General features: G+C 42.0%; 1 protein-coding gene across 1 annotated transcript in view; it reads right to left on the bottom strand.

Moving 5' to 3' along the window:
- The window catches only part of ST8SIA4 (ST8 alpha-N-acetyl-neuraminide alpha-2,8-sialyltransferase 4), a 106050-nt gene extending 84556 nt beyond the window's left edge, over positions 1-21494 (bottom strand). The window contains exons 1-2 of the mRNA XM_063295391.1: positions 21269-21494; positions 3465-3596 (exon numbers count right to left, since the gene is read on the bottom strand). Of these exons, the coding sequence (XP_063151461.1) occupies positions 3465-3596; positions 21269-21381 (245 nt within the window). The 5' untranslated portion in view covers positions 21382-21494. The remainder of the gene's footprint in view (positions 1-3464; positions 3597-21268) is intronic.
- Between the last annotated feature and the right edge of the window lie 3302 nt (positions 21495-24796).

Here is a 24796-nt window from a genome sequence, read left to right as displayed (position 1 = left end):
AACCCCACACTCACCAGTGCTGATGATGTTACCTAGTGAGGTAATGAAATGTCTGCAAGCAAACAACCAAGCTCAGAGAGCACCAAGGACTCCACAGTTCAACCCTGAGTTACATACATTCTCTTCTATTGGCAGAGTCAACTGGTGTTGAAAGGATGAGTAGGGCTCCCATTAAAATTTTGTTATCCTATATTCTTCTTTGTCAGGAGCCTTGGGGGGGTGGATGATTTCAAAAAACAAACAAAAACAGTTTTGAGAATACATGCAGACCATATTTTGGGAGTGAGGGTAAGAGCTCTGGACAAGTTATTCCCAAGAGCAAAGTCAGGGAAAGAGAATTACAGCCACTGTTTTAAGAATGCTAGATAGTTAAAGAATACTGGGACTTTGGGGAATTATTCTTGATGTCTGTCACTCCCCCTTCCTGCTCCCTTCTAAGTAGAAGAAAGTAGATTTAAGGACGCCTCTTCTCTACTCATCTGGATTTTTGTGGCTAAGAACCCCTGGTTGTTCCACTGTATATGCCACACTTGCATTTAACAAATAAAGAATAAGTCTTCATGCGATTCTTTTTATAGGTTACAAATGTTACCTGTCCCACAGATGAACCTTCACGGCTGAAAAACTGCAAGCAGCTCACATGGTTTTCATCTACACTTAGCTTGAATGTTTTTTGTTGTTTCCTTTTTTCAGAAAAAAAACGGAAATCCCCACCTCTACTAATTATGTTAGAGCCTCTGTGGTTATGCAACTGAAAACAAAATACGACTCTTAACAAAACAACACCCTGGTCCATATGTTTTTAAAGTTTAGCTTTAAAAGGGTTAAGATTAGGTTTTCATAAGGATTAACAAAAATTAAAAACAAAAAAGCAGCTCATCATAATGTATCAGATAAAAACACAATTTCAGTTCAATTTTTCAATTTTATATGATTTTTTAAAAATATTTCAGATACATCTAAGGCAAATTATTCAACAATGCAAAAATAAAAGCTTTATATATGCTTGTATAATTTAAGCATATTAATGAAAGAAATAACCATGCATAGTTAAATATATAGAAATAAGATTTCTCTCTACTTTGCCTTCTTTCACCAATTGTGGTCTTCATCCTCCTACCTTCCACCAACCCAAAACTCTCCGAAAGGAAGCAAGATATACTTTATTGAAGTGATTCACTCCATGAAAGCAATGTGATTTCATTTCTCTGAAGCCAAGCGGTGGCATAATTCACCTCATCAAAGCAATGTGGGCAATTTCCTCCCAGGGTTTTGCCCTAGCACTCACCAAAGAATCTCCAAGCTGGGTGGTTCACAAGTATGCACTGAAACAATCCAGCCCAGAAAATCCTTAGTACATAAAGCAGTCTGGTGGGGGCAAGCAGTGCCTTGTCCATGCCACTCACCAAAGCAGCACACCCTCCGGACTTCTTTGACCTTTGGCAATCACTGTGCAGACATGCCCCCGGCCTCCCCCCATGTGCTGGCCAAAGCTGAGCAGGAAAAGGTGACCAGCATCTTCTCTGCAGCATGTCCAAAGAAGGAAATAAGTTGTATCTCCTCTGCAGTGCTCACCAAAGCTTCTGGCAAGTGGCCCAAGGATGCTCTAGGCCAGAAAGCTTCAGAGCTCAGTAAGAGAATGACTGCAGTTTATGCTTAACCTGCCCAGCCTGAAATGAATTTCACCAGCACTGCAGGAAAAGGCTTGTTTCGGCCTTCTCCTGGAGCACTTCTTAAGAAGGCAGATCTCAGCCTACTTCCATACCATGAGTTCCACAGGACAAAGCTGAAAGGGGCTCTGAAACAGAGCAACGTAAAACAACATAAGTACTTGCTTTTCTCTTTGAAGCAAGAGACCGTGTTGCTTTGTGAAGCAGCTACAAAGAGGTGCTTCATTCAAGTCTTAATCAAAGTGAAGTACTGTCAAAGTTATACACACTTCCGATATCTGCTGTTATTTCTTGTTGATTTATTCCCAAGAGATTGTTCGGGTATTCTGTAACTAGTTAATCCATGTTCTCAATCTCAGGGCAAGGTATATTTAATTTTGGAGCAGCAGTTCATGCAACTAACATTTGATGGCACACCAAGAGACTTCCCCATATCTTCAAGTTCTCTACCTGTACCAATTTTTTATGGAGGTTAGGTGCTATTCACTCAATGCTCAGATCAGCAATTGATAGATAGATCCTTTATACTAGCATCCCATAACATTACAGAACTTAAATCTTTAATATAGAACTACACAGATTGTGAATCAAAAATACTTTAAAGACTTAAAATATCCTGTCCCTTGCTTTCACATCAGAGGAGTAATTTTCAGATCCCTCTAATAAAAAATAGTATGTTCTATTCCTCTGTAGTTTAGCAGAAGATAAACTTTTACCCCAAATCATCAAACTCACCATTAACTATGATCTTGATTATTTCCAAGACAGATTCCTCTCCCCATCTTCACAACACTTTTGGTCACATGAGTACATAACTATAGAGACATCTCTGGTTTCAACAAGTACTTTCTGCTTTTTTCTGATGGCAATTAAGAGGAAGAACTTGGGCCATTCAGTTAACATAGCAAGAGTCATGGGCTTAATATATTAGAAAGAAGGTATATTCTCTGACTTTTGAAACATCAAGAAGTGCTTTGCAAGGACAGATCAAAGGTTTATCCAGAAGATAAAAGGTTAATCTTCAGCAGTGGCTACCAGATGCTCCTAGGAAGTTGATGTGCAGCAAATGCCAAGAGTACCTGTCCCCCCCGCTACATAAATTCAGAGTCCTAGTTAAAAATCAACCACGCACATTCGTTCTTTATCAATATCATTTATGTTCATATTTCTGTTTCATCAGCTCTGATTGAGGTAGGTAGGTAGGTAGGTAGGTAGGTAGATAGATAGATAGATATCCATTCAATTGTGTCTGATTCTTGGAGACTGCCTGGATGAGTCCTTGTAGTTTTCTTGGCAAGGTTTTTGAGAAGTTGCTTGCCATTGCTTCCTTCTTAGGGCTGAGAGAAAATGATTGGCCCAAGGTCACCCAGATGGCTTTATGCATAAGGCGAGACTAGAACTCACAGTCTCCCCATTTCTAGCCTAATGCCTTAATCACTACAAACTGGCTCTTTCTGAAATATTAAATGCATGCAAACATTACATACACACTACGCTTGCTCTTAGCCAAAAGGCTGAGAAGCTATTTTAGTTTGGGACTTTTTATTGTTCTGTCAAAGTTACATTGTGACTTTTTTTCCAAGAGCTTCAAGAACTTCTGTAACTTCAGAAACCCATAATGTATTATAGTCTGAGAGAAGTTCACTTTCCCAAGATTGTTCATGCTCTCTAGAATTTTGTATCCAATGCAGCTGACAAGCATAAATAAGAAAGGTTTCCCAGTCCCACCAAAGCTTTAAGCTACCTAATTATATACATGACTATGTACATATATACATTACTTAAGATACTTACCTTATTTCCAGCACCAAGGAGGAATTGATTTTCCATCTTTCTACAGAATGCTGGAACACTGAAGAGCCACTCTTCTGGTTTATTTTATCGGAGCTATTGACCATTGATCTACTTATACTTTGCTCACCATCTCTGAAACACAATTTAAGAAGAACGAAAGATGGTTAGCTTAAAGATAGCAAGGAGCCTCTTTTGGCATCACTTCACAAATGCCAGCTGCTCCAGGTTTAAGGAAGTTTTGGGGGAAAAGCTTGTTCTTGAAGAGTGACAAAGACACCCCACCACCCCATTTTAATTCCCCATTGTGTCCTTGGCATGGTTAGAAATGAAGAGCGGTAGCTGGGAGAACCAACTAGCTTATGTGGGAAGCTGACAAAATGTGTCAGAACTGCTGGGCTTTACTATTCCGCAGAAGTTTCAGCCCTTCGATCATCTGTGCTAACACAAGATCTATATATATTCACATGGATATAAATATGATCAGTGATTGGATCTAAGTCTCCATGTACAGTATTTTCTTTTGGATGGAAAAAGAAAAGAAAAGATGATATTTGTCTACTGAATCAGTTTTGTATAGAGTGTTATGTAAGAATTCAAACTTTGCCATGGTTTTTCAAAAGGAAACCTGAAAAAAGAAACACTCTCAAATAAAACTGGGTAATGAAAGACAATACATAAAATAATTCTGCTGCTGTTATTATTTGTAGTAGTACATAATTAATATTCTATAACATAATTTTAAGTATTACAATTAGTTTATTATTTTTATTCTTTTTTAAAAGAAACTATTGAATTTTTAACATAAAGATAAAATACAAAGAGAGAAAGAATAAAGACAGACTAAAGAAAAAAGAAACAAACTAAAAAGTACAGAAATAAATAGAAAGAGATACTGAAAAAAGAGTGACTTCCTACCTTTTCCAGCACAACCTAATCATCAAATCCCAAAATCAGAACTTCATCTTTTTCAGTTACAAGCAGAAAGTCCAAAAGCGTTTTCCAAATAGAAACAAAGCTAGACAAATTTTCTCTAATCAATACAGTCAGTTTTGCCACCTCTGCCAGTTCCATTAACTTTATCATCCATTCTTCCATTGTAGGAATTTGTGAATCCTCCACCTTTGTGCATACAAAAGTCTTGCCGCTGTTATATATAAAAACAAAGTCCCAAATTTTGTTTCAAGTTGTTTGTCCAACAGACCTAAAAGGAAAACTTCTGGCTTCAATTGCACATTCATCTTAAAAATCTTTTGAATTTTAATACATATCTGCTCCCAATATTTCTTAGCTTTCTTACAAGTCTACCAAAGATAGACTAGTAAGAAAGCTAAGTGCCTTCACCTTGAGAACATTTCCAGCATACATTTGATAGTCCCTTATATATCTTTGACAACTTATCAGGGGTTAAATAACAACAATACATCATCTTGTAAACATTTTCTTTCAAATTATAATTTAGTGTAAATTTCAAAGCTTTGTTCTACATATTCTCCCATTGATCAAGCATGATATTATATCCAAAAGCTTTGGCCATTTAATCATACAATCTTTAACATATTCATCCTCCAAGTTCATTTGCAATATATAGTTTATACATCTTAGCAATAACATGTTCATCATTAGTACAAAAATCCACTTCAAACCGGCTTTTTTCATTCACAAAAGTATAAGCCTTCTCATTCAAATTAAATCATTCTGTCAGTTGTGCAAAAGTAAACCAATGACAAGTCTAACCCTCCATTTCTAATTCTTCTCTTGTTTTTAACTTAGGTTCTCCTTCAACAAAGGTTAATAACTTAGCATAAGTCAGCCATGTTGCTTTCACAGTCATCTCTCTTCCAAAAACAGCCTCTTGGGGTAATAACCATAAAGGAACTTTAGGAGACAATCTTGCTTTATATTTATTCCAGACTCTTAGTATGGCACACCTAATAAAATTATTTTTAAAATCCATATTAACCTTAGCTTTCTCATACCTTAAATAGCTGTGCCACACAAATCTCAAGTCATGACCTTCCAATTCTAATAACTTCTTGTTCCTCATAGTCACCCACTCCTTCATCCATCGCAAACAACAGGCATCAAAATACAATTTCAAATCAGAAAGTCCTAACCCCCTCTTTCCTTAGTATCTTGTAACAATTTGTACTTAATTCTTGATTTAATTTTTACCTTGCCATATACACTCAGAAATATCATTTATTGTTTATTGTTTAAATGGTATATCCATTGTCAATACTGGAATTGTCTGAAATAAAAATAACATCCTGGGTAAAACATTAATCTTAATCACCAAGATCCTTCCCAACAATGATAATTGAAATTTATCTCACCTCAGGAAATCTTTTTTAACATCACTCCATACCTTAACATAGTTATTCTGAAACAACATGCAATTCATGTTTGACAATGTAACTCCCAAATATTCGACCTTATTCTCAATTTTAAAACCAGTCTTGTTCATCAATGTCTCTTTATCTTGTAAAGTCATGTTTTTAACCAACATCTTGTTTTTTGTTTATTTATTTTAAAACCAGCTAGTGCCCCAAAGTCCTTCAGTTTCTTCATCAGATCCTCAATACCATTCAAAGGCTCTTGTAAGGTCAAAACTAAATCATCAGCAAAAGCCCTCAGTCTATAAACTTCTCTTTTTAACCTTCAGGCCCTTTATCTTTTCATCTTGTCTCTAATTAACCCTTCCAGGACTAAAATAAAAAGTAAAATGGACAGAGGACATCCTTGTCTGGAAACTATTTTTCTAAAAAGTGGACTAAAATATAATTAATTAGCTAAAGAGAAAACAGCCTGATTAAGTACAACTAAACAAAGCCCCAAAGGTACCCACACCAGTTATTTATTTATTAGTAAATACCATACTTCATTTTTATTTTACACAGTGGCTTCTCAAACATACTGAAACTGTCCTTAAAACTACAGGGTTTTTTTTAATTAACTGACAATCTTAGGCAATCATAATTTACTTGCTTGGTTTCAGCTGCTAATGCATTATAACTGCAGTTTGAAGTGTCAGCAGAATTTCCATCAAAAGTGGGAACTCTCTGACTGCTTTGATTTGTGGTACAGCTAGTTCCCGTAACTCCAGTAAGAATGTAAGTGCAACCTGATTGGATCAGATCAAAGGCCTTTATTAATTCCACACCATTATTCACCACAGCAGAGATCAAGACATTAGAGACATTCCTAAAGTATCCCATATGGAAAATAACCCTCATCCTTTGATATTCCAAATCAAGTGATATTTAGAGGCATGCTACTCTTAATATAATGTATAGTTATCATGGCCTGTACCCATTAAAAGACTTCCCCAGCAAGCATTTACTTAAATCCCCTTTTAAATCATCTAAATTGATTGACCTGTTGGTTTTCGCTAATTTCAGTTTGTCAATGAGAATTAAAACCAGACTTATCACTGTTATTTGCCTCAGTTTTTAAGAAACTTTTTGGGAAGTCAGCTTAGGCCTGTCCTACAGCTTTCACAGTAAAGACATACGGAAACATTCACTTCTCTGTTTCTTGTTGCAACATGAACTATGCTGGACCATGTCAGTAAAAATCCCTATTACTAAATCAACCCTATAATAACTGACTAGAGTGTGGCATCCATCTTGGGCTAGAGAGTGGGGCTTGGAGAGGAAGCTATGTCCAGTATGCAACCTGACATAACCCATAAGGCAGCCTATTGCCCTCAGGCATACTGGAAATGTTATTCTCTTACCAACCTGGCTCATGCTGAACATCACAGAAACCCCTTATTCTCCTTATTAATTACTGGAAGAAAGAGGCAGCATGGCTCATGTTGCTCTCTAACTGAAGCTACCCAAGTTCTAAGCATTTATCTTTACGTTCATTGTTGACTTTATTAACAATTAAGTAATCAGATAGGTGTTACTGTATGCAGAAGGGTTTTTGTCCAAAATGATCTTGTATGGAAGTAGACCATGAATGAATTCTAGTTGTAAAGTTTTTTTTAAAAAAATCCTAGAAGAAGGAAATACCTGATGCCTTCATACTGTTGCCATGATGTCTCAATATGAACTCAGAAGAAGAGACTTCACTTTGGTTTTTTCTCCATCCCAGGAGCACAATTATTTTACAATTCTTTTGTTTTTATGCTGGTTTTATACTAATTGTTGTGAGCCATCCAGAGGCTAGGACTGGGGCTCTTGTGAGATAAATATATTATCTCTGATACCTGAGAAAGTCTGGTTAGTTCCTGGAACATAAGAATCTGTCTTATACAAGGTCAGGCCATTTATCCACGTTGTCTTGTATCATGCTGGGTAGCAGCCCTCCAACAGCTTCAGCTAGGGATCTTTTTCACATCCCATAACATGATATTCTTGAAATGGGAGGATGGCCAGGAACTGCATCTGAAGTCTTTGACATGAAAGCTATAAGCACTATCATAAAATAAAAATGTTTTTCCATAAACATCACAATAAAACACTTTGGTTTCTGTATAAAACATATCAACAAAGCAATGCCTCAAAAAGGCAATTCTGATGCAGGGGTATCAAAAAAATCCAACAAATACAATCAAACCATTTTACAATAAAACCGTTTTTTTTTTTTTTAAAAGCAGCTTTAAAACTTATTGCACAGGACAGAACTATTAGAACATCCATAGTAAACAAGAAGCACTGCAGCATAAATTAAACCAAAGGCCCAGTTGAACAGATATATCTTCAGCTCAGTCTCAAAGAGGGAGGAAATTTCACAGTCAAGAAACCTATGGCTGAGAACCAGCTCTTTTGGGTTGCCTTTCAATGAATCCCTTGAAGCGCAGCATCCTCAAGAGGGCACTTCTGATATATTTTGGGCACATATACAAAGGAGAAAGCAGTTGTTAGATAGGCAGGGCCTAAGCCATACAGATCTTCATATGTTGTAATAAGTAGTTTAATCTTAGCTTGACAGCAAACTGGCAACATCAGACTTAACACTGCTATGATACATTTCACCAAAAGATTGCAGGGCTCTTAAAAAAGGATATGGTTCTCTCTGCTGCACATAGCAATCTCATGCCACACAGTGATATCCATAAAGTGTCATGTTCCCATTCCGATGTTTATGGTTCCTCGTAACGTTTCACATGTCATATCTGCAGTTGCGTGCCTGCCTCGCCACGCTGGTAAATTTCCTTTGTGCTGACTTGTGATCTTCTGGAATGTATGTTTGGGTTATCTCTGCTGTTCAAGGTTACTTTCTCAGGCCGATTCTAACGGTTGCTAGCATCTGGGGGGGGGGGTTGCTATGCTAGCCTGAGGGGAGGGTTCGCAACGGGAGCAAGGCTTTTTAAGTTTGTATTTGGCGCGCTTTTGCTCATTCTCAGCTTTATTCGTACTTTGCATACTATTCATTCAATAAATTAGTTTTCTCTAGTAACTACTGATGAGACTCCTTTTATTGGAATAGGCAATCATTACATAAAGCTGAGAATCTTTAATATCAGTCTGCTAGCATCCATCCAGTTTCCTGTGAGGAGTTTAATTAGCGATGACTGAAACTGCCCCAACCTCAACCACCGGCTCGGGGGAAAGTCAGCTCTCCAGAGGTGGGGAACAAGAGTCCATGGGACCGCGGAGAGAGGGGACTCTCACGCCAGGGTCGGATGACCTCTCCGAGGCAACGGATTCCAGTTGCGATACGGAGAAGGCAGTGAAGTCAGTGGTAGTCAAGAAGACGGAGGGACCCTTGTATGGGTCGCCACCAGCCCCAGCCAAGCCGGTGTATTCCTCGCTGTTTCCGACCGTGCAGATCACCAAAAGGACGAGAGCAGTGACACCAACGGAGATGGAGATGGAGAAATCCCAGCAGCTGGAGGCGAGGATGAAATCCATAGAGGATTTGTTGGCAAAGTTAACCTTTACCAGGGACACTCAGAAAAAGAAAAAGACGGGAGGTAAAGAAGGTAGTGACTCGCCTGACACCTCCGCATCCCCAACCCCCCCTCCCCCAGTAGACAAACAGGGAAAGCCACGGAAATATTGAGGGGGAGGGCCCCTGCTGAGCAAGCCTCCAAGGAAAGCCTCCTTACCTTCCCCAAGTAGGGAGCAGAAGGAGAGAGGACGGAGCCGGGAGGGGGGGAGACGTGTGAAAGTTCGACTGGCAGAGGCTCAAGAAATAGCGCCAGAGGTGCAGGAGGAAGAGCCACCACAGCCACGAAAGGCTAAGCAAACAAAAAAGAGACACGATAGCCCAACCCAGGTCCGATATCGAGACTTTAATGTGAAGTTTAATGGGGATCCTACAAAGCTGTCATTTTTTTTGACTAATGCACACAGCTATATGGAAGAGTTTGGGAGCGTGTTTCGTTCTGAGCGGGCTAAGATTAATGCTGTCGCAACCCAACTAGAGGAGAGGGCAGCAGACTGGTTCGTGCGACTGGTTGACATGGACGCTTTGGAGTTGGATTGCTTTGATGATTTCATGTGGGCAATGAAAATGCATTTTGGTGATCATCTAGCTGAGGAAAAAGCAAAAGTAGCCCTAAGGGAGTTGGTTCAAGGCTCCAGATCAGTCTCGGATTATGCGCTGGAGTTTCAAGCACTCTCCGGCAAAGTAGAGGATTGGTCTGCCACCACCCTTGTAGAGATGTTCAAAGATGGACTAAGACCAGATATACTACGATGGGCAGTTGTACGGGACGACCCAGCAACGCTGTATGAGTGGATACAATTGGCTGCGAAGGTTGAGCAAGCCCAAGCTAAGTATACTCAAACTAAAAGAGGTCCCAAACAACAAGCGATGGGGAAACCTACAAGGCCAGCAGCTACTGCTAGCAAACCAGTGAGACGGTCGTGGCAAGAAGAAAAAGAAAGCCGTTTTGCCAAAGGATTGTGCCTGCGGTGTGGAAAGGAGGGGCACCTGGCAGCTGCATGTCCCCGCAGGAAACCAGAGGAACGGAGAGACAGATCGGGGGGGAAATCACCAGTGGCACCGAGGAAGCTGAAAGCGACAGTAGCAGAGCTGGTGGAGGATGTGGACTTGTTTTATGGTGGGCAAGACGAAAAAGAAGCCTCCCAACCGGCGGAAAACTCCAGCCACCTGCTCTAAAAAGCGCCAATGAGCAGGTGGAAGAAGAGGGGCGCGATCATGTCTCGGTGAGTGGAAATTTCCCAACGTTAGACTAAAGCTCGGTTCCCCTACAAAAACTGTGGAACTATGGGCTATGATTGATTCGGGATGCTCACGTTCCTTAATGCATCCTGATGTAGTAGCTGCTTTGGAGTTACCCACCTTCCCGTTGAAACGTCCCATGATTTTCACCCAATTGGATGGATCTATATCGGGGGGAAAACCGGTCACCCAGTCTACAGCATTAGTGGCTTTGCAACTGGGTAGCCACTGGGAAAAGTTGCCCTTTGTGGTTGCACCGGTGGGTGGTCCCTTGGTCATTCTGGGGATGCCTTGGTTTGTTCAACAGAACCCTAGTATAAACTGGGTACACCGAACTGTTACTTTTGCAGATGGGTTCTATAAAGCCCCTCCTGGGGATGATGATGAGGAGGATAGCAATGTGGGGAGGGCAGCAGTGTCAACGCTGCATACCCTCGCTGTACCGTTGGAAGGGCTACCGGACCAATACCAGGACTTTGCCAATGTGTTTGGGGAGAAGGAGGCAGATCGGCTGCCGCCTCATCGGAAAACTGACTGTGCCATTGAAATTCTTCCCAATGCCAAGTTGCCCAGACCAAAGGTATATGCAATGACCCCAAAGGAATTGGCTACTCTTCGTGAATTCATAGACAAAAACTTACAGCGGGGCTTCATAGAACCAGCCAATTCACCAGTGGGTGCTCCAGTACTCTTTAGATCAAAGAAAGACGGAACTTTAAGACTATGCACGGATTTCCGTGGGTTAAACGCAGTCTCCCTATTAAACAAATCTCCCCTCCCGGTCATCAAGGAAATGTTAGCCCACTTGGCGGGGGGGGGGGAAATCTTCTCTAAATTGGACTTAAGGGAGGCGTATTATCGCATTCGCATTCGGGAGGGGGATGAATGGAAAACAGCTTTTAATTGTGCATTTGGGGCTTTTCAGTATAAAGTGTTACCGTTTGGATTGGCTGGGGCATCTGGGGTTTTTATGCAATTGATAAATGAGGTCTTGCACGACCACTTGTTCAATGGGGTTTTGGTTTATTTAGATGATGTGTTAATATATTCAAAAACCATGAGGGAACATGTGCAATTGGTTAGGCAAGTGTTAACCAAATTGAGAAATGCTGAATTGTATGCCAAGCTATCCAAATGTGCATTTCATCAAACACAAATTGATTATTTGGGGTATAGGATTTCAGATAAAGGCATTGAAATGGATCCTGCCAAAATTGAGGCTATTTTAGTATGGGAACCCCCACGCACACGCAAACAACTACAATCTTTCCTCAGATTTGCAAATTTCTATCGTCCATTTTTAGAAAAATTTGCTGAGATTGCCTTACCCCTGACTGAATTACTCAAAACAAAGGGTGTGGGAGACACCCGCAAATCAAAGAATCCAGGGGCACTCCTAAAATGGACGCCTGCTTGTCAACAGGCGTTTGACCAACTCAAGCGACTGTTTACCTCTGAACCAATCTTGCAACACCCTGATCCTGACAGACCATTTGTGGTGCAAGTCGATGCCTCAGACTTTTCTATTGGTGCCCTCTTATTGCAAGGCGATAAGCAAGGACAATTAAAGCCTTGTGCTTATCTGTCACGTAAATTCTCTGAGACAGAGAGACACTGGCATGTTTGGGAAAAGGAGGCTTTTGCGGTGAAAGCCGCTTTGGAGAATTGGAGGCATCTATTGGAGGGGGCGGCACACCCTTTTGAAGTGTGGACTGATCATAAAAACTTGGAGTCCCTTACTGCCTCTCGCAAGCTCAGCCCTAAGCAAGTGCGATGGGCTCAGTACTTCAGCCGCTTTGATTTTAAACTCAGATTCATTCTGGGAAAGAAAAACTTTTTAGCTGATGCACTGTCGCGCCAACCCCAGGATTCAGGAACAGCCCCAGATGTGGTGGGAACCCTCTGGACAGATTCCCAAATGGCACTAGCAGCAGTCACTCGCAGTCAGACGCGAGCGCAGCAACCTGACACTCCTGCCGGTCCTAGCGCGATACATGTATCCGTTCCTGCAGATTTGCAACAAAGGTTTCTGGCAGAGTTGAAATCGGATACTTGGTTGCAAAACAATCAGAGCGAGGTTACTTTGAAGCAAGGTTTGGCATGGAAAGATGATCGCCTCTATGTGCCTGTAACCTTGCGCAAAACCGTGCTATTCAGGTCTCATGACGATAAAACAGCTGGGCATTTTGGCTTTACAAAAACTATTCATCTAGTGCGCCGACAGTTCTGGTGGCCAACCCTGCGGCGAGATGTAAAAGCCTATGTCAAGTCTTGCCCTGTCTGTGCTACTGCAAAACGAAAAGGGGGGAAACCTCAGGGCTTTGTGCAGCCAGTGGCCAATCCCTCCCACCCCTGGGAGGAAATCTCTATGGATTTTATTGTGGATCTACCTCCTAGCCAGAGAAAAACTGTCATTTGGGTTGTTAAGGATTTTTTCTCGAAGCAAGCTCATTTCATCCCTTGTGCGTCTCTACCATCTGCACAACAGCTGGCACGCCTCTTTCTAGTTCACGTGTACAGATTACACGGTAGCCCCGCCCGCTTGGTGACCGACAGAGGAACACAATTTACTTCACGCTTTTGGCGGGAATTTATGAAACTATTGGGCACTAAACAGGCGCTATCCATGGCTTTTCATCCTCAGACAGATGGAAATACTGAGGCGGTTAATGCCACGTTGGAGCAATATTTACGTGCTTTTGTTAATTATCAACAAGACAACTGGGTAGACCTCCTGCCATTTGCTGAAGTTGCTTACAATAATGCTGTGCATCAAAGTACTGGGGCAGTGCCCTTTCGTACTGTATTCGGCCATGACTTTGTCCCTATTCCTGAATTGCCTCCACCGTCTACCTCGCCCACCTCCCCGACCGATTGGGCCTCACAACTGGCAGATTCCTGGCCAAAAATACAGCAAGCTTTAGCCGATGCTCAAGCCACTTATCAACGACATGCCAACGAAAAAAGGGCACCACAACCTCTTTTTCAAATAGGGGATAGAGTATACCTTTCCACCAAATACATCAAATCCCCTCAACCATCCAAAAAACTGGCGCCCAAGTTCATAGGTCCATTTCCTATTGTTGCTCAGATTAATCCTGTTACCTTTAAGTTGAACTTACCTCACAATCTCAAGCGCTTACACCCTGTTTTTCATTGCAGTTTGCTTAAACCATTCGTGGAGTCTACCCATTGGCATCCTGAGCCGGCTGCACCTCCCCCCATAATGATTGATGGTCAACAACATTTCGAAGTCAAGGAAATATTAGACTCTAGACGTTTCCATTCCACCCTGCAATATCTGATTCGCTGGAAGCATTTCTCTCATCCAGAGTGGGTCCCTGCACAACATGTGCGCTCTCCCCACTTGGTTGCTCAGTTTCATGCTGCTTACCCTGATAAACCCGTGCCTTAACAATTAAGTTTTTTTTCTTGGTGGGGGGGCAGTATGTCATGTTCCCGTTCCGATGTTTATGATTCCTCGTAACATTTCACATGTCATATCTGCAGTTGCGTGCCTGCCTCGCCACGCTGGTAAATTTCCTTTGTGCTGACTTGTGATCTTCTGGAATGTATGTTTGGGTTATCTCTGCTGTTCAAGGTTACTTTCTCAGGCCGATTCTAACGGTTGCTAGCATCTGGGGGGGGGGGGTTGCTATGCTAGCCTGAGGGGAGGGTTCGCAATGGGAGCAAGGCTTTTTAAGTTTGTATTTGGCGCGCTTTTGCTCATTCTCAGCTTTATTCGTACTTTGCATACTATTCATTCAATAAATTAGTTTTCTCTAGTAACTACTGATGAGACTCCTTTTATTGGAATAGGCAATCATTACATAAAGGCTATAGTTCTGCTTCATAGCATCCTGAAACTTGTCTAAGAGAACACATAGGTAAAGGTAAAGGTTTCACTTGATATTAAGTCCAGTCGTGTCCGACTCTAGGGGATGGTGCTCATCTCTGTTTCAAAGCCGAAGAGCCGGCAATTGTCCGTAGACACTTCCATGGTCATGTGGCCGGCATGACTAAATGGAACACTGTTACCTGCCCGTCAAAGCAGTACCTATTAATCTACTCACATTTGCATGTTTTCGAACTGCTAGGTTGGCAGGAGCTAGGACTAGCAACAGGCGCTCACTCTGTCACGTGGATTTGAACAGCTGACCTTCCAATTGGCAAGCTCAGCAGCTAGGATCAGTGATAATATATCTGCTAGATGTGCATCTCATCCAATATGTATGATAGATCTACAGCTCAAAGTTCAACCTAAAAAAAAAAACCAAGCAAGTTTTACTTCATACTTAGTAAATCTGAGATGGGGCAAAGAATACATATGCATATGCATATACTCATGTTATCCAAATCAAAATAAGCCATTTTGGCACTGTTTGGGGTTTGGACATGGTTAGTCACAAAGCTGAGCACAATGGAGGGCGTGAAGGTAAGATGGCAGTATTGTACACCTCATCAACTAAACTTTTTTGAACTTAGTCTGTTGTGCAAACAACTCTCTGTTTGAGAAATCCGTGTCATTTTCTCTTCATCAGGATAAGCAGTTTTTAAATCTTGCAAAATAAATGAGAATTTGGAGTATTTAATTTGAACTTGATTCTGCCTCTTGTCCTTAATTAAACATTTTTATGACCCTAATTTTGTTTCTATGCTGAATCTCTGTTGCTTTATGTTCTTTTTATCTTTTTACCTGCTTCTGTCAGCAAATGCCTAGTTAAGAGAGGCCACTTTTTCCCACAGAAACTGTCACTCAATCTATTATGAAAGGGGACTTACAAACAAACTCAGTGAAAAATAAAATCATCTGAAGAGTATCATGCTTCTAATCAAAAGTCTTCATAAAAACTCTCACCATGAACTAGCATAACATTATTTCTTGTGGTTATAAGTAGAACTCATATCATCTGAGAACACACTTCCAGATAGCTTCACATCTTCCAGTTTTATAGTTCAATACTATGGAGGTTTATTCAAATATAAATGTCAGTGCATCGTATTTCCACTGAATTGTCCATAGGTAGCACCTCTTTGCCCCAGAACTTGATTCACAGGTTCAATAAATAAATAAAATTCTGGATTTGTATCTCATGATATGTGTTTGTTACAGTCTTAATCATCGAAGCTGCCATGACAGAGAGAGAGATGGTGGGTAGAGGGAGTGAGGGACAGTTTGAATGTTCTGATTTACAGTCAAATGATCACCCTTTGCCTGAAAAGTCATTTTTTTAGTGCTATATACAATTTTGTTTGTGGAGGGTACTACTGCCATAATTTGGCCACTGAATACTATTTGACAAATACTAGTTTGCTCCAAATACAATCCTGCTTTTACTTTAAAAATTATATCAATATTCTAAACTTTTAACTAAATTACAAGTTGGAGAGCATCATAATGCAACCATGTTATTGGCTTGCTAAAGCTAACTGCAAGGAATACTTGTTTCTTCATTTTTTTTATCTTCAGAAAGATCAAACTGAACATTTCTGCCTCCTTCCTAACCAATAAGATAGAATGGATATATTTTTTCTTGTAAGGCAAGCAATATTTTTAAAATGCTTTGGACCTTACCACATTTAGCTTACATATAAAGCAATATTTGCTTTTACTGAATGCCAGAAAAGCATAAAGTGTTAATTTCTAATACTTTTACAACAAGCTACCACTGAGGGAATCTCAAAACTCAACAGTCATTTGGGACATGTTGTAGCCCAACAAGATCCGAGATCAGTGATAGCTAGAGATATGCTGGCAGTTGGGATACATTTGTTTCATTTTGCTTTTGGTGCTTGTTTCTTTATGGATATTAATATATTCCGACTTAAAATCTTTCAAACAGTTATTAAATGGACAATTACAGAGTCAATTGATATGCAGCAGGTGAAAAATATACAAGCTATAGAGATTTAGGTAGGCACATGATCATACATTATCCTTTAGCTGTGTAAATATTGCTGTAGCTCTTCAAATGCCAATCTTTTAAAAAAATATGCTAAAATCATGGAACATTCAAGTAATGTGCTTTTTTGCATTTGATTATTATTATTGCATAAGCATTGTACAAAAGTAAGAGATCAAAAATAGAGATGCAAGAAAAGTAAGATATAGTGTAATAAAAATACATTGTAAAAAGAAGTGTTCAATGGTTGACTCTCCCCCTGTTCATTTTTCCCCAACCACTAACCACTACTTAGATATTTATACTTTGTTTTAAACTTTTACAGCTATTGCTTATATCTACTTGAGTCAAATAGATATCAAACAAATAAATCAATTTGATTCAAATGACTCAAGTAATGTGCTTGAACTCAGCATAACAAGGTCAACCAGATAGTTCATGGCCTTTTTTCTTTAGCTTTGCCCATAGACAAGTTCATGGACAAGTCTTGCCAATGGACAAGAAAGGATATACAACACTGGTACTCTCAAAATGTCTCTGACTAAAATTCCTATCCCATCATCTCCAGCCAGCATGTTAATGTCCAATGGAAATTGAAGTTCTAGTTCAAAACACTGGAAGAAACTGGATCACTGCTGTAGATGGTTAATATGGAAGCAAAGAAGTTTCCAAATAAATAAAATAAAAAATAAGTGAAGTGGAGTGGAGTGGGAGAAATGGTTCCAGTTTAGCTCTGACTGAAGCCATGTATATCAACAAAGATGAGGCCAAAATTGGTAGTAATTCCACTGGATGTTTCAATCATGTTTCAAACAACTTTGTGCTACAACAGATTAACCAACCCACTCAGAAAGTAACAGAATACCAATCAACTCCCAATTCTGCATGTAACTATCTAACTGTGAAAGTAGATGGCTTATTAACCTTCTCCACAAACACACATTCAAAGGAAGGGGCAAATTATATTCTCTCACTTCTCTGCTGGTAAGTGAGTGTTCAGGAGGTCATGAATATGTATTCTGGGGAACAGTTAAAAACTCAGATTTCAGCATCATTGTGTATCCAATTCTAAACTATGTTTTTAATAAATAGACCTGCCCAAGAAAACAGTGGTTTCACAACTTATTCTTGAACGAAATGACTAGCCCACAGAAATATTTTGCTGGGAGATTTTTAATTATTGGGAGGGGAAAGAAGAATGAAGAGGAGGAGAGATAAGATAGATAAATAGATGGAGAAAAAAAAAGTTTTAAAAAGAAATTGCAGTGCTGAAATCAAGAGACAAGTTAGCCTTGACTTATTTAAACCCCATGCCTCCCCTCCTAAGGGCACTGCCTTCCTGGCCTTTTGGCCTAAGTTTCAGGGGAGCCTGAAAACCTGGATTATGGAAAGAGGCATGTTACCTGCATTAATCCTTGCCCAGAGCACTTGTCAGTTTTAAGTAGGGTCCTTTTAAACCAGGGATTTCCAAACTCTTCAGCTCATCGACCCCTTCATGAAGCTTTAGATGGTTCATTGACTCCCAAACATTTATTATATGAAAATAATTTAATAATTACTACTATTATTTGTAGTACTAAATAGTACAATAACAACAACAACAACAATGGATAGTCCCATCAAACCTTGGGGATCATGACCACTTTGGGGAACCCTGTTCTAAAGACAGGCATAGCGTTCTTTCAAAAGAATGCTAGACCTGCACTGACTGAGGATCAACTCCTCTGTCTTTCTTGCTTTAAGGAGTTCTGCCAGATGTGGGCTGCTATCTCTGTCCTCACTGGGCGCTTTACAGGTCTTCCACAGCTTCTGCTAACAAGGGGTTTCACACAGCTGGATTTTTTTCCTATTTCTGTAATTTCTGAAGACTCACATGAAAGCACTAAAACTGTCACTGTGAAAGCACTAAAACTGTCACTGTGACCCATCAACCCTCCAGGATGAATATCATGCAGTTGCATTTCCTGTGGCTGTCCAATGCTGGGGGGGGGGGGATTTTGCCTACTCCATTCTGACTTTGATGAATTGCACCCACTGGCTCTTCTCAGATGCTGCTGGCCATGTCAGAGCTGGACTCCTTGGCCACTTACAGCCAGCACTGCCATGTCTTTGCATCACAGAGCTTGTTTATTATCAGCAGTTCCCTCCCCTCTTCTTCACCCTGCATCCCCCCACAACACCTGCCACCTGTTGGCACACTTGATAGGTGGCTAAGCATGTCATTCTAAGCATCTGTCTAAACTTGTGCCCTCCCACCTTAAAGAGAGCGATTTTAGCTCAGGCAGGGGATACTTAGGAGAAGAAAGGAATCCAAGGGCATCCATCAATCCCTTTCCCTAATTTAGCCCAATAAATAAGGAAAACATAGTTATTGGGCTCTTTCCTGCAGCAGAACAGATACCGGCAATGGGAGCAGCACAATTAATGCTGGCATACTTTTCAACAAGCGTAAGGTCCGGCGGACGCACTTTAACCCGGATAGATGTGCTGCATTTCACTTTCCAGAGGGTTATCCCAACAGTTAACGAAGGCGGAGGTGACGAGCTGCCGCCACTGTTTGGCAGAAGAGAGAAAGCCAAGAATCGTGGCTCACGGCTAACAAAGAAGCTAATCTTTTGTCTCTGCCGGCAGTTCGGAAACCTTACCACCGAAGCCCAACAACAGGCGCAGCACTTTTCCTGTTCGTGCAAGCCTCGCGAAAGCCTGCAAGAATTTGCAGACCACGCTCACTAAAGAGGAAGCGCGACCGCGACGCCTTCTGCCTGTTTGCTCGGAAAGTGAAGCACAAAGCAACGAAGCAGGCTGAGGTTGCCAAGCTGGCCCTCCCTTCGGTTCGGACGCATCTGGGCGCCGTACCCCGCCAGGCGAGGAAGCCGGAGAAGGAAGGGCCACCGCCAGGCTACCGGGGTGGGCTGCCTCTCACGCCACGCTCCCACGTTTCCTGGCCAGAACTGCATCTGGAAGATTTTGCCAGCGGGTTGTGATCCGGAGCCTTTTGCAAAGAAAAGGCATCCTGGGGATGGGACTGCATAAGGGTGAAAAGGATGGGAGCAAGCCAGCCCCAGCTGCCACGCGTCCCCACGTCTCCCGCCTTTCTCTTCGAGACGCTGCGCTACTTTTTACCCTCCCCAGTTATACAGGGGTTTCTCGAGGGGCCAACAGGCAAGCATGAGAGGCGCAGGTGCGGGTGGCGGGAGCAGGAATCAGGGCGAAGGCAGGCTAGCGAAGAGCACAGGCACACCCCCGTCCCCCGGTGCAGGCGGCATCTATCTCTTGGAGGAGAGGGGAAGAGCGCGGCAAGGCTACAGTCACCCTACCTAAACGGTTTCGCCGTTCTTCTGGTGTACGTGAATCACGCTGGACTTCCCAGGCATCTCCAGCTCCCCACCCCCTCGGACACTCCTTCCTACCTACTAACAGACATGCCTACACCAAACCAGCCTGCTTAAAGATTAAGTTAGTGCCATGCCCGTCATTGTCAGCGAAAAGAATGCAGCCGCCGCCGCCAGCATCCTCCTTGAATCCTCCAAATCATAAGTCGACACGGCCGATCTCGCTGCTTTTCCTAGTCCAAAAGCCCGTCAGAATTAAATGCAACCCTGTATATTGAAATGGGGGGGGGCTTTTTTTTTTAAACGCGAGCACCGAACTGCAGTCTCGCCACAGCTACGTTGCACTAGACAGACTAAAGTTTTGTTTTGCTTTTAAAGTGCCAACGCTCGACAGACGAGACGCGTGACAATATGAATAGTACAATTGTCATAATCTCAAATGAAAAATAGCAGCACGAGGCTCTGGAGGTTGTGTTGCAATGAAAGGGCAACAAGAAAGAACCAGAGGGAGGAAATGCTTCTCTAAAGGGACGACACGCGTCCCTACACTCCTAGAAAACTTAGCCTTCAGGATATCGCGCGAGCCTCCGAGGATAAGCACAATTCCATCGGAAGGAGGGCTTGAGAACTGCCGGACTTACTTCGGAGTCAATCCTATCTGAAGGATCAAGAGATGGGGTGGGACCCAGTAGAAGCAGAAGGGAAAGGAACGTCGGGGTTCGGAATAAAGCCATCATATATGACAGCACTAACTTGTGAGTAATTCCCGCTGAATTACCATCTAGAACCAGTAATTCCCACTGAATTACCATCTAGAACCAGTAATTCCCACTGAATTACCATCTAGAACCAGTAATTCCCGCTGAATTACCATCTAGAACCAGGCCGATCCTAATCCGCAACCACGCTTAATAAAACACAGCTGAACTTCTGGAAGGAATGCCACTCCCCCAACCAGCACAATAACGGAACGGAGCCGGCGTGAGAACTGCTTCCCGCATCTCAAGCTGCTCTCGCTACAGTACTTCGGAACCGGGCGCCGCTTTAAAATCCCCAATGTGCTCCTGCTTCATTCCTCTTAGCAACTGCCCAGCCACCAAAGGACTCATCTGGGCGATCACCTTTTTCCTTCCAACTTCGTTCGAAAAAGCCCACCGTCATTTTCGCCTTGTGGCCACATATTTCCCGAAGCCGGCCGCAACGCTTAGTTACGTGAGGGTGAAATCGCAGACTGCAGATCAAAAGGAAGTGGGCGGGGGAGGGGAGAGAGACCTTCACAACATCCTCAGAAAGATACACATCTACTCAGTACAAGTTGGCGAGGTAGGATGCGGGGAGCAACCGGCCCTTGCACCTCAACGCCCTGTGCGCACATCCCAGCTCTCTTCCCTTTTGTCAAATACGTGGGAAAGCAAAGCTTTGCATTTACCCGCTGGGTTGCGCCTCCGGGTGCCCCTCCGTTCTTGCAATCTCTTTTGTCTTGTAAAAGATCAGGAGGATACTTATCGTGCAGATAGTCCACCTCTTCCTGATGGAACGCATGTCTCCCGCAAATCGGAATTCCTTCTATTTCCTTTGTTTGGCAGGATGGAAGAGAAAGGGGAGCAAAGGAGGTAAAACAAAGCAGCGTTCAGCCAAAGATGGTTTTAAAAGCAAAAAAAAAAGCTGGCTTGATGCTGTGGCAGGAGAGGCTGCTGCTGCTGCTGCTGCTGCTATTCCCCCGCGGGCGAAGTCCTCCTGCCCGAAGTCCACGAGCTCCAGCGAGCTCTCAGCAATTGCTTCTCCAAGCTCCTCTCATGCTGCCTTCCAGTTTAGGTAACAGCAAAGGCGGCAGCCGCCAGTCTCCGGGGCGTCACTTAGCCCCTCCCTTTCCCTGGCGGGGAAATGATGAGCAAACTGCGGCCAATAGGTGGCCAGAGGAGGCGGAGACCGCTGTTTCCCTAACTTTGAACCGCGTCTCTCAGAAAAGCGAAGCTCGGGGTACCGTTCGCTGCTGGGAGGGGAAGGAGGCGGCCAACGAAGGCAGCGGTGGCTTATTTCCTTAAGTCACGAGTACCTCAATGTTGGCCGTGCGGACTTAGACAGATGTAAGTCCCCAGGAGTTCACTGACGCTGATTCCTGAGGGGCGTGAGAAGGGTTTGTTTTTTTATGCGTTCGGTAGGATGGTCCGTCTCACCTCAACTGTGCATTGCTTGAAGGAATGATATGATTAAAAGATAATCTTGCTTGCTGCAAGATGATTGAATTTATTTTATTGCAAAAGTGGCGGAAAAACGGAAGAGTCTGGAACACTAAGTCCCCCACATGAGACTTAGTGTTCTTACCCGTGGTTAACTTAAGACAATGATTGCCTGGTGTCCAGCTTGATTCAGCAACAGTTAGATGATGGTTTGAAATTGCTTTCTTTCGGAATGGTTTTTGATTCTCCAGGCAAATTCCAAACCCTGATATTTCCCCGTGTCTCCAAGTATCAGCTGGGTCTGACATGGCTTAGGTTTGGATCAGCTATGGCTCATCATCCCAATGCTGAGGGTGTCCTTCAAACCCACCACTGGCTGGGTTCTGTGATGGTATGTGGGGATAACCTTGGGAGACAGGGCAGCAAGGTGCAGCCAAGGGATCAGTCGGATAAAAGGCAGGTTAGGCCGCAGCAGGGCAGGAGGCTGCAAAGAGACCGTCCCCTAGAGCTGCAAAGGAGACAGGCGAGAAGTACTTCCAGACTTGCAAGATTCTGTTAATATAACTGTACAGTAAAGTATAATTGGCTCATCTGGTTGTGCTTCTTGTCCAGTCTACCTCATAAGGCTGACAGGTTCATAAACATTCTAAGCCTGTTTTGTTAACAAAACAAAATTGCTGTATTATAGAACAGATAATGCCCAAACAAGTCAACCGTATTATGACATGATGTGATTGCTTTATTCATACAACAGGTTAAGGAAGTGGGTGGGTTATGAACACTTGCTGAACCACAAGCTACTCGTTTTAGCCTAGGTCAGCAAGTGCGTGAACACGATTTTCACCCTCCCTGCCCCTTGGATTGGAGAAGCAGTGAGGAAGGGGGGAGGGTGAAAATCATGTTTAGTTTGCTAACCTAGGCTAAAATGGCTAGCTCTCAGCATTAGAAATGCTAAGGATTGTAGAGTGGGTAGGAGCACAGAGTACATGTTGGTGAGGTAGAAGTGGGTTTGGGGAACTTTTGAGAGGTTTTCTTTGTTTCAAGCTATGATGTGCCTATTTTAACTGGAGGGTTTTTTAGTTGAAACCTGAGCATGGTAAACTTACCTGTTTTTAGTAGTTAAGACCTTTAGGCCAGATAAAGGAAACTTCAGGGCCAGACCCATCCCTAGGGTCTCGGTGGCCCAGTCCTGGTTTGGAGAAACACAGCTGACTGCCTGTGTTTAGGGTCCTATTGTGGAGTTATGTGCATACAGTACTGTTAACTAAACCTGTCGGTTAACGATACCTGAATGGATTTGAAGGCAGAAATGGGCAGTTTTCTGAAAATGATCCAGTCTGAATTATACAATCTTTTGAAAAACTAGTGCAATGTGAGATAGGGCATAAATACTGTGTGGTATGGGCTTATACATATAAAGCAGTTACCCAATCCAAACGACATTCTACAAATATTCTTCTACAAAATATAAGATGGGGTTTTTAACTGGCATAAAGATTGTAAATGCATCTATGTTTGTTAAAGATCAGGGATTTCATAAGTATTAGTGAGTTTAATGACTAAGCAATAGTTAATAGGAATTTGAAACTGGGGTCTCCCAATGCCAGAATAAATACAGAAGTAATATGTTCTGTTCTAGTGTATGAATAACAGATTGTACTCAGAATAATATATAAGATATAAAACATGGCACTATTACTCTTGATCAGGTGATTTGTCTGGGTCTCAGCAATTTACCCTCTGTGAAATGGGTTTTAAAGCAGGATCCAAAAGAAGTAGGTTTTATGTTTTTTTAACTATTTTTTAAAACTAACAAACTCCTACTTTGTGTTTGGATTCCAGAGTATCTTTAACCTCTCCAGAGTTTGAAATGTCATGACTTTAGCACCTGCTTGTTACTGTTGTATAAAATAATATGCTGCCTCAAAGTAAAATATACAATTCAACAATACAAATTGGTAAAAATCAACATCTTTACTTCAGCAGTACATTTTCTAGGATCATTCAACACATTCACCAATCTCTCGAGCAGTTTGGAGGTAATCTACAATCTTCTGGTACTCATTTTTGTCTTTTGTTCAGTATGCTGAGAACAAGGGCAAAACCCATTTGATCGCTGTTCTACCTCAAGTGTCACATGACCTCTAGTGTCAAAAATCCTCTCTATATGCTCACTCCACGCAAAAGGGAAATACATGAATTTCTACCCTTGAATGTTCTTAGATCATTTTGTATACATGTGGTTCCTTTGAGGGAATGCTGCTGAAGCCCAGATCCTAGACAGGTGAGATAAAAGTAACTACAAATTGATTACTCAGAAATTCTACACAGCTATAGGTTTTCAAAGAGAAAACTAGTTTTACTCTACTTTCAAACACACATCAGCCAAGCCAGAAACAAATCTGCTAGGCTCCTGACATCATATGATCGGAAAGGTCTAGATCTGTTTTCAAACTGGCAAGAGTCCTTATGTAGAAATAATCAGGATATCACAAAAGGCAGTGGAAACTTTTGAGTTCTTCAGAACTCTTCATCAGAAAGGTGATATAAAAACAGGAGGTAGGAAAGAAACTAGAAAGTCCTTGTGTTTTTGTAATTATCTTGACTGAACTTTAAAGCTTGCAGCCTATTTAGTGCCATATTGTTTTGGCCCTAATATATTACACAACTCTGCATTTTGGATTTTATTCCTAGTATTGTAGGATACCTTTTAAAATAATATATGCTATTTAAAAGTTCTAGGCCGTGTGACAGCAGAGAACCGGAAGCCACTGAAA

The sequence above is a fragment of the Candoia aspera genome, chromosome 2, assembly GCF_035149785.1.
Source record: "Candoia aspera isolate rCanAsp1 chromosome 2, rCanAsp1.hap2, whole genome shotgun sequence".
Classification (NCBI taxonomy): domain Eukaryota; kingdom Metazoa; phylum Chordata; class Lepidosauria; order Squamata; family Boidae; genus Candoia; species Candoia aspera.
This window is presented reverse-complemented; position numbering and strand designations above follow the sequence as displayed.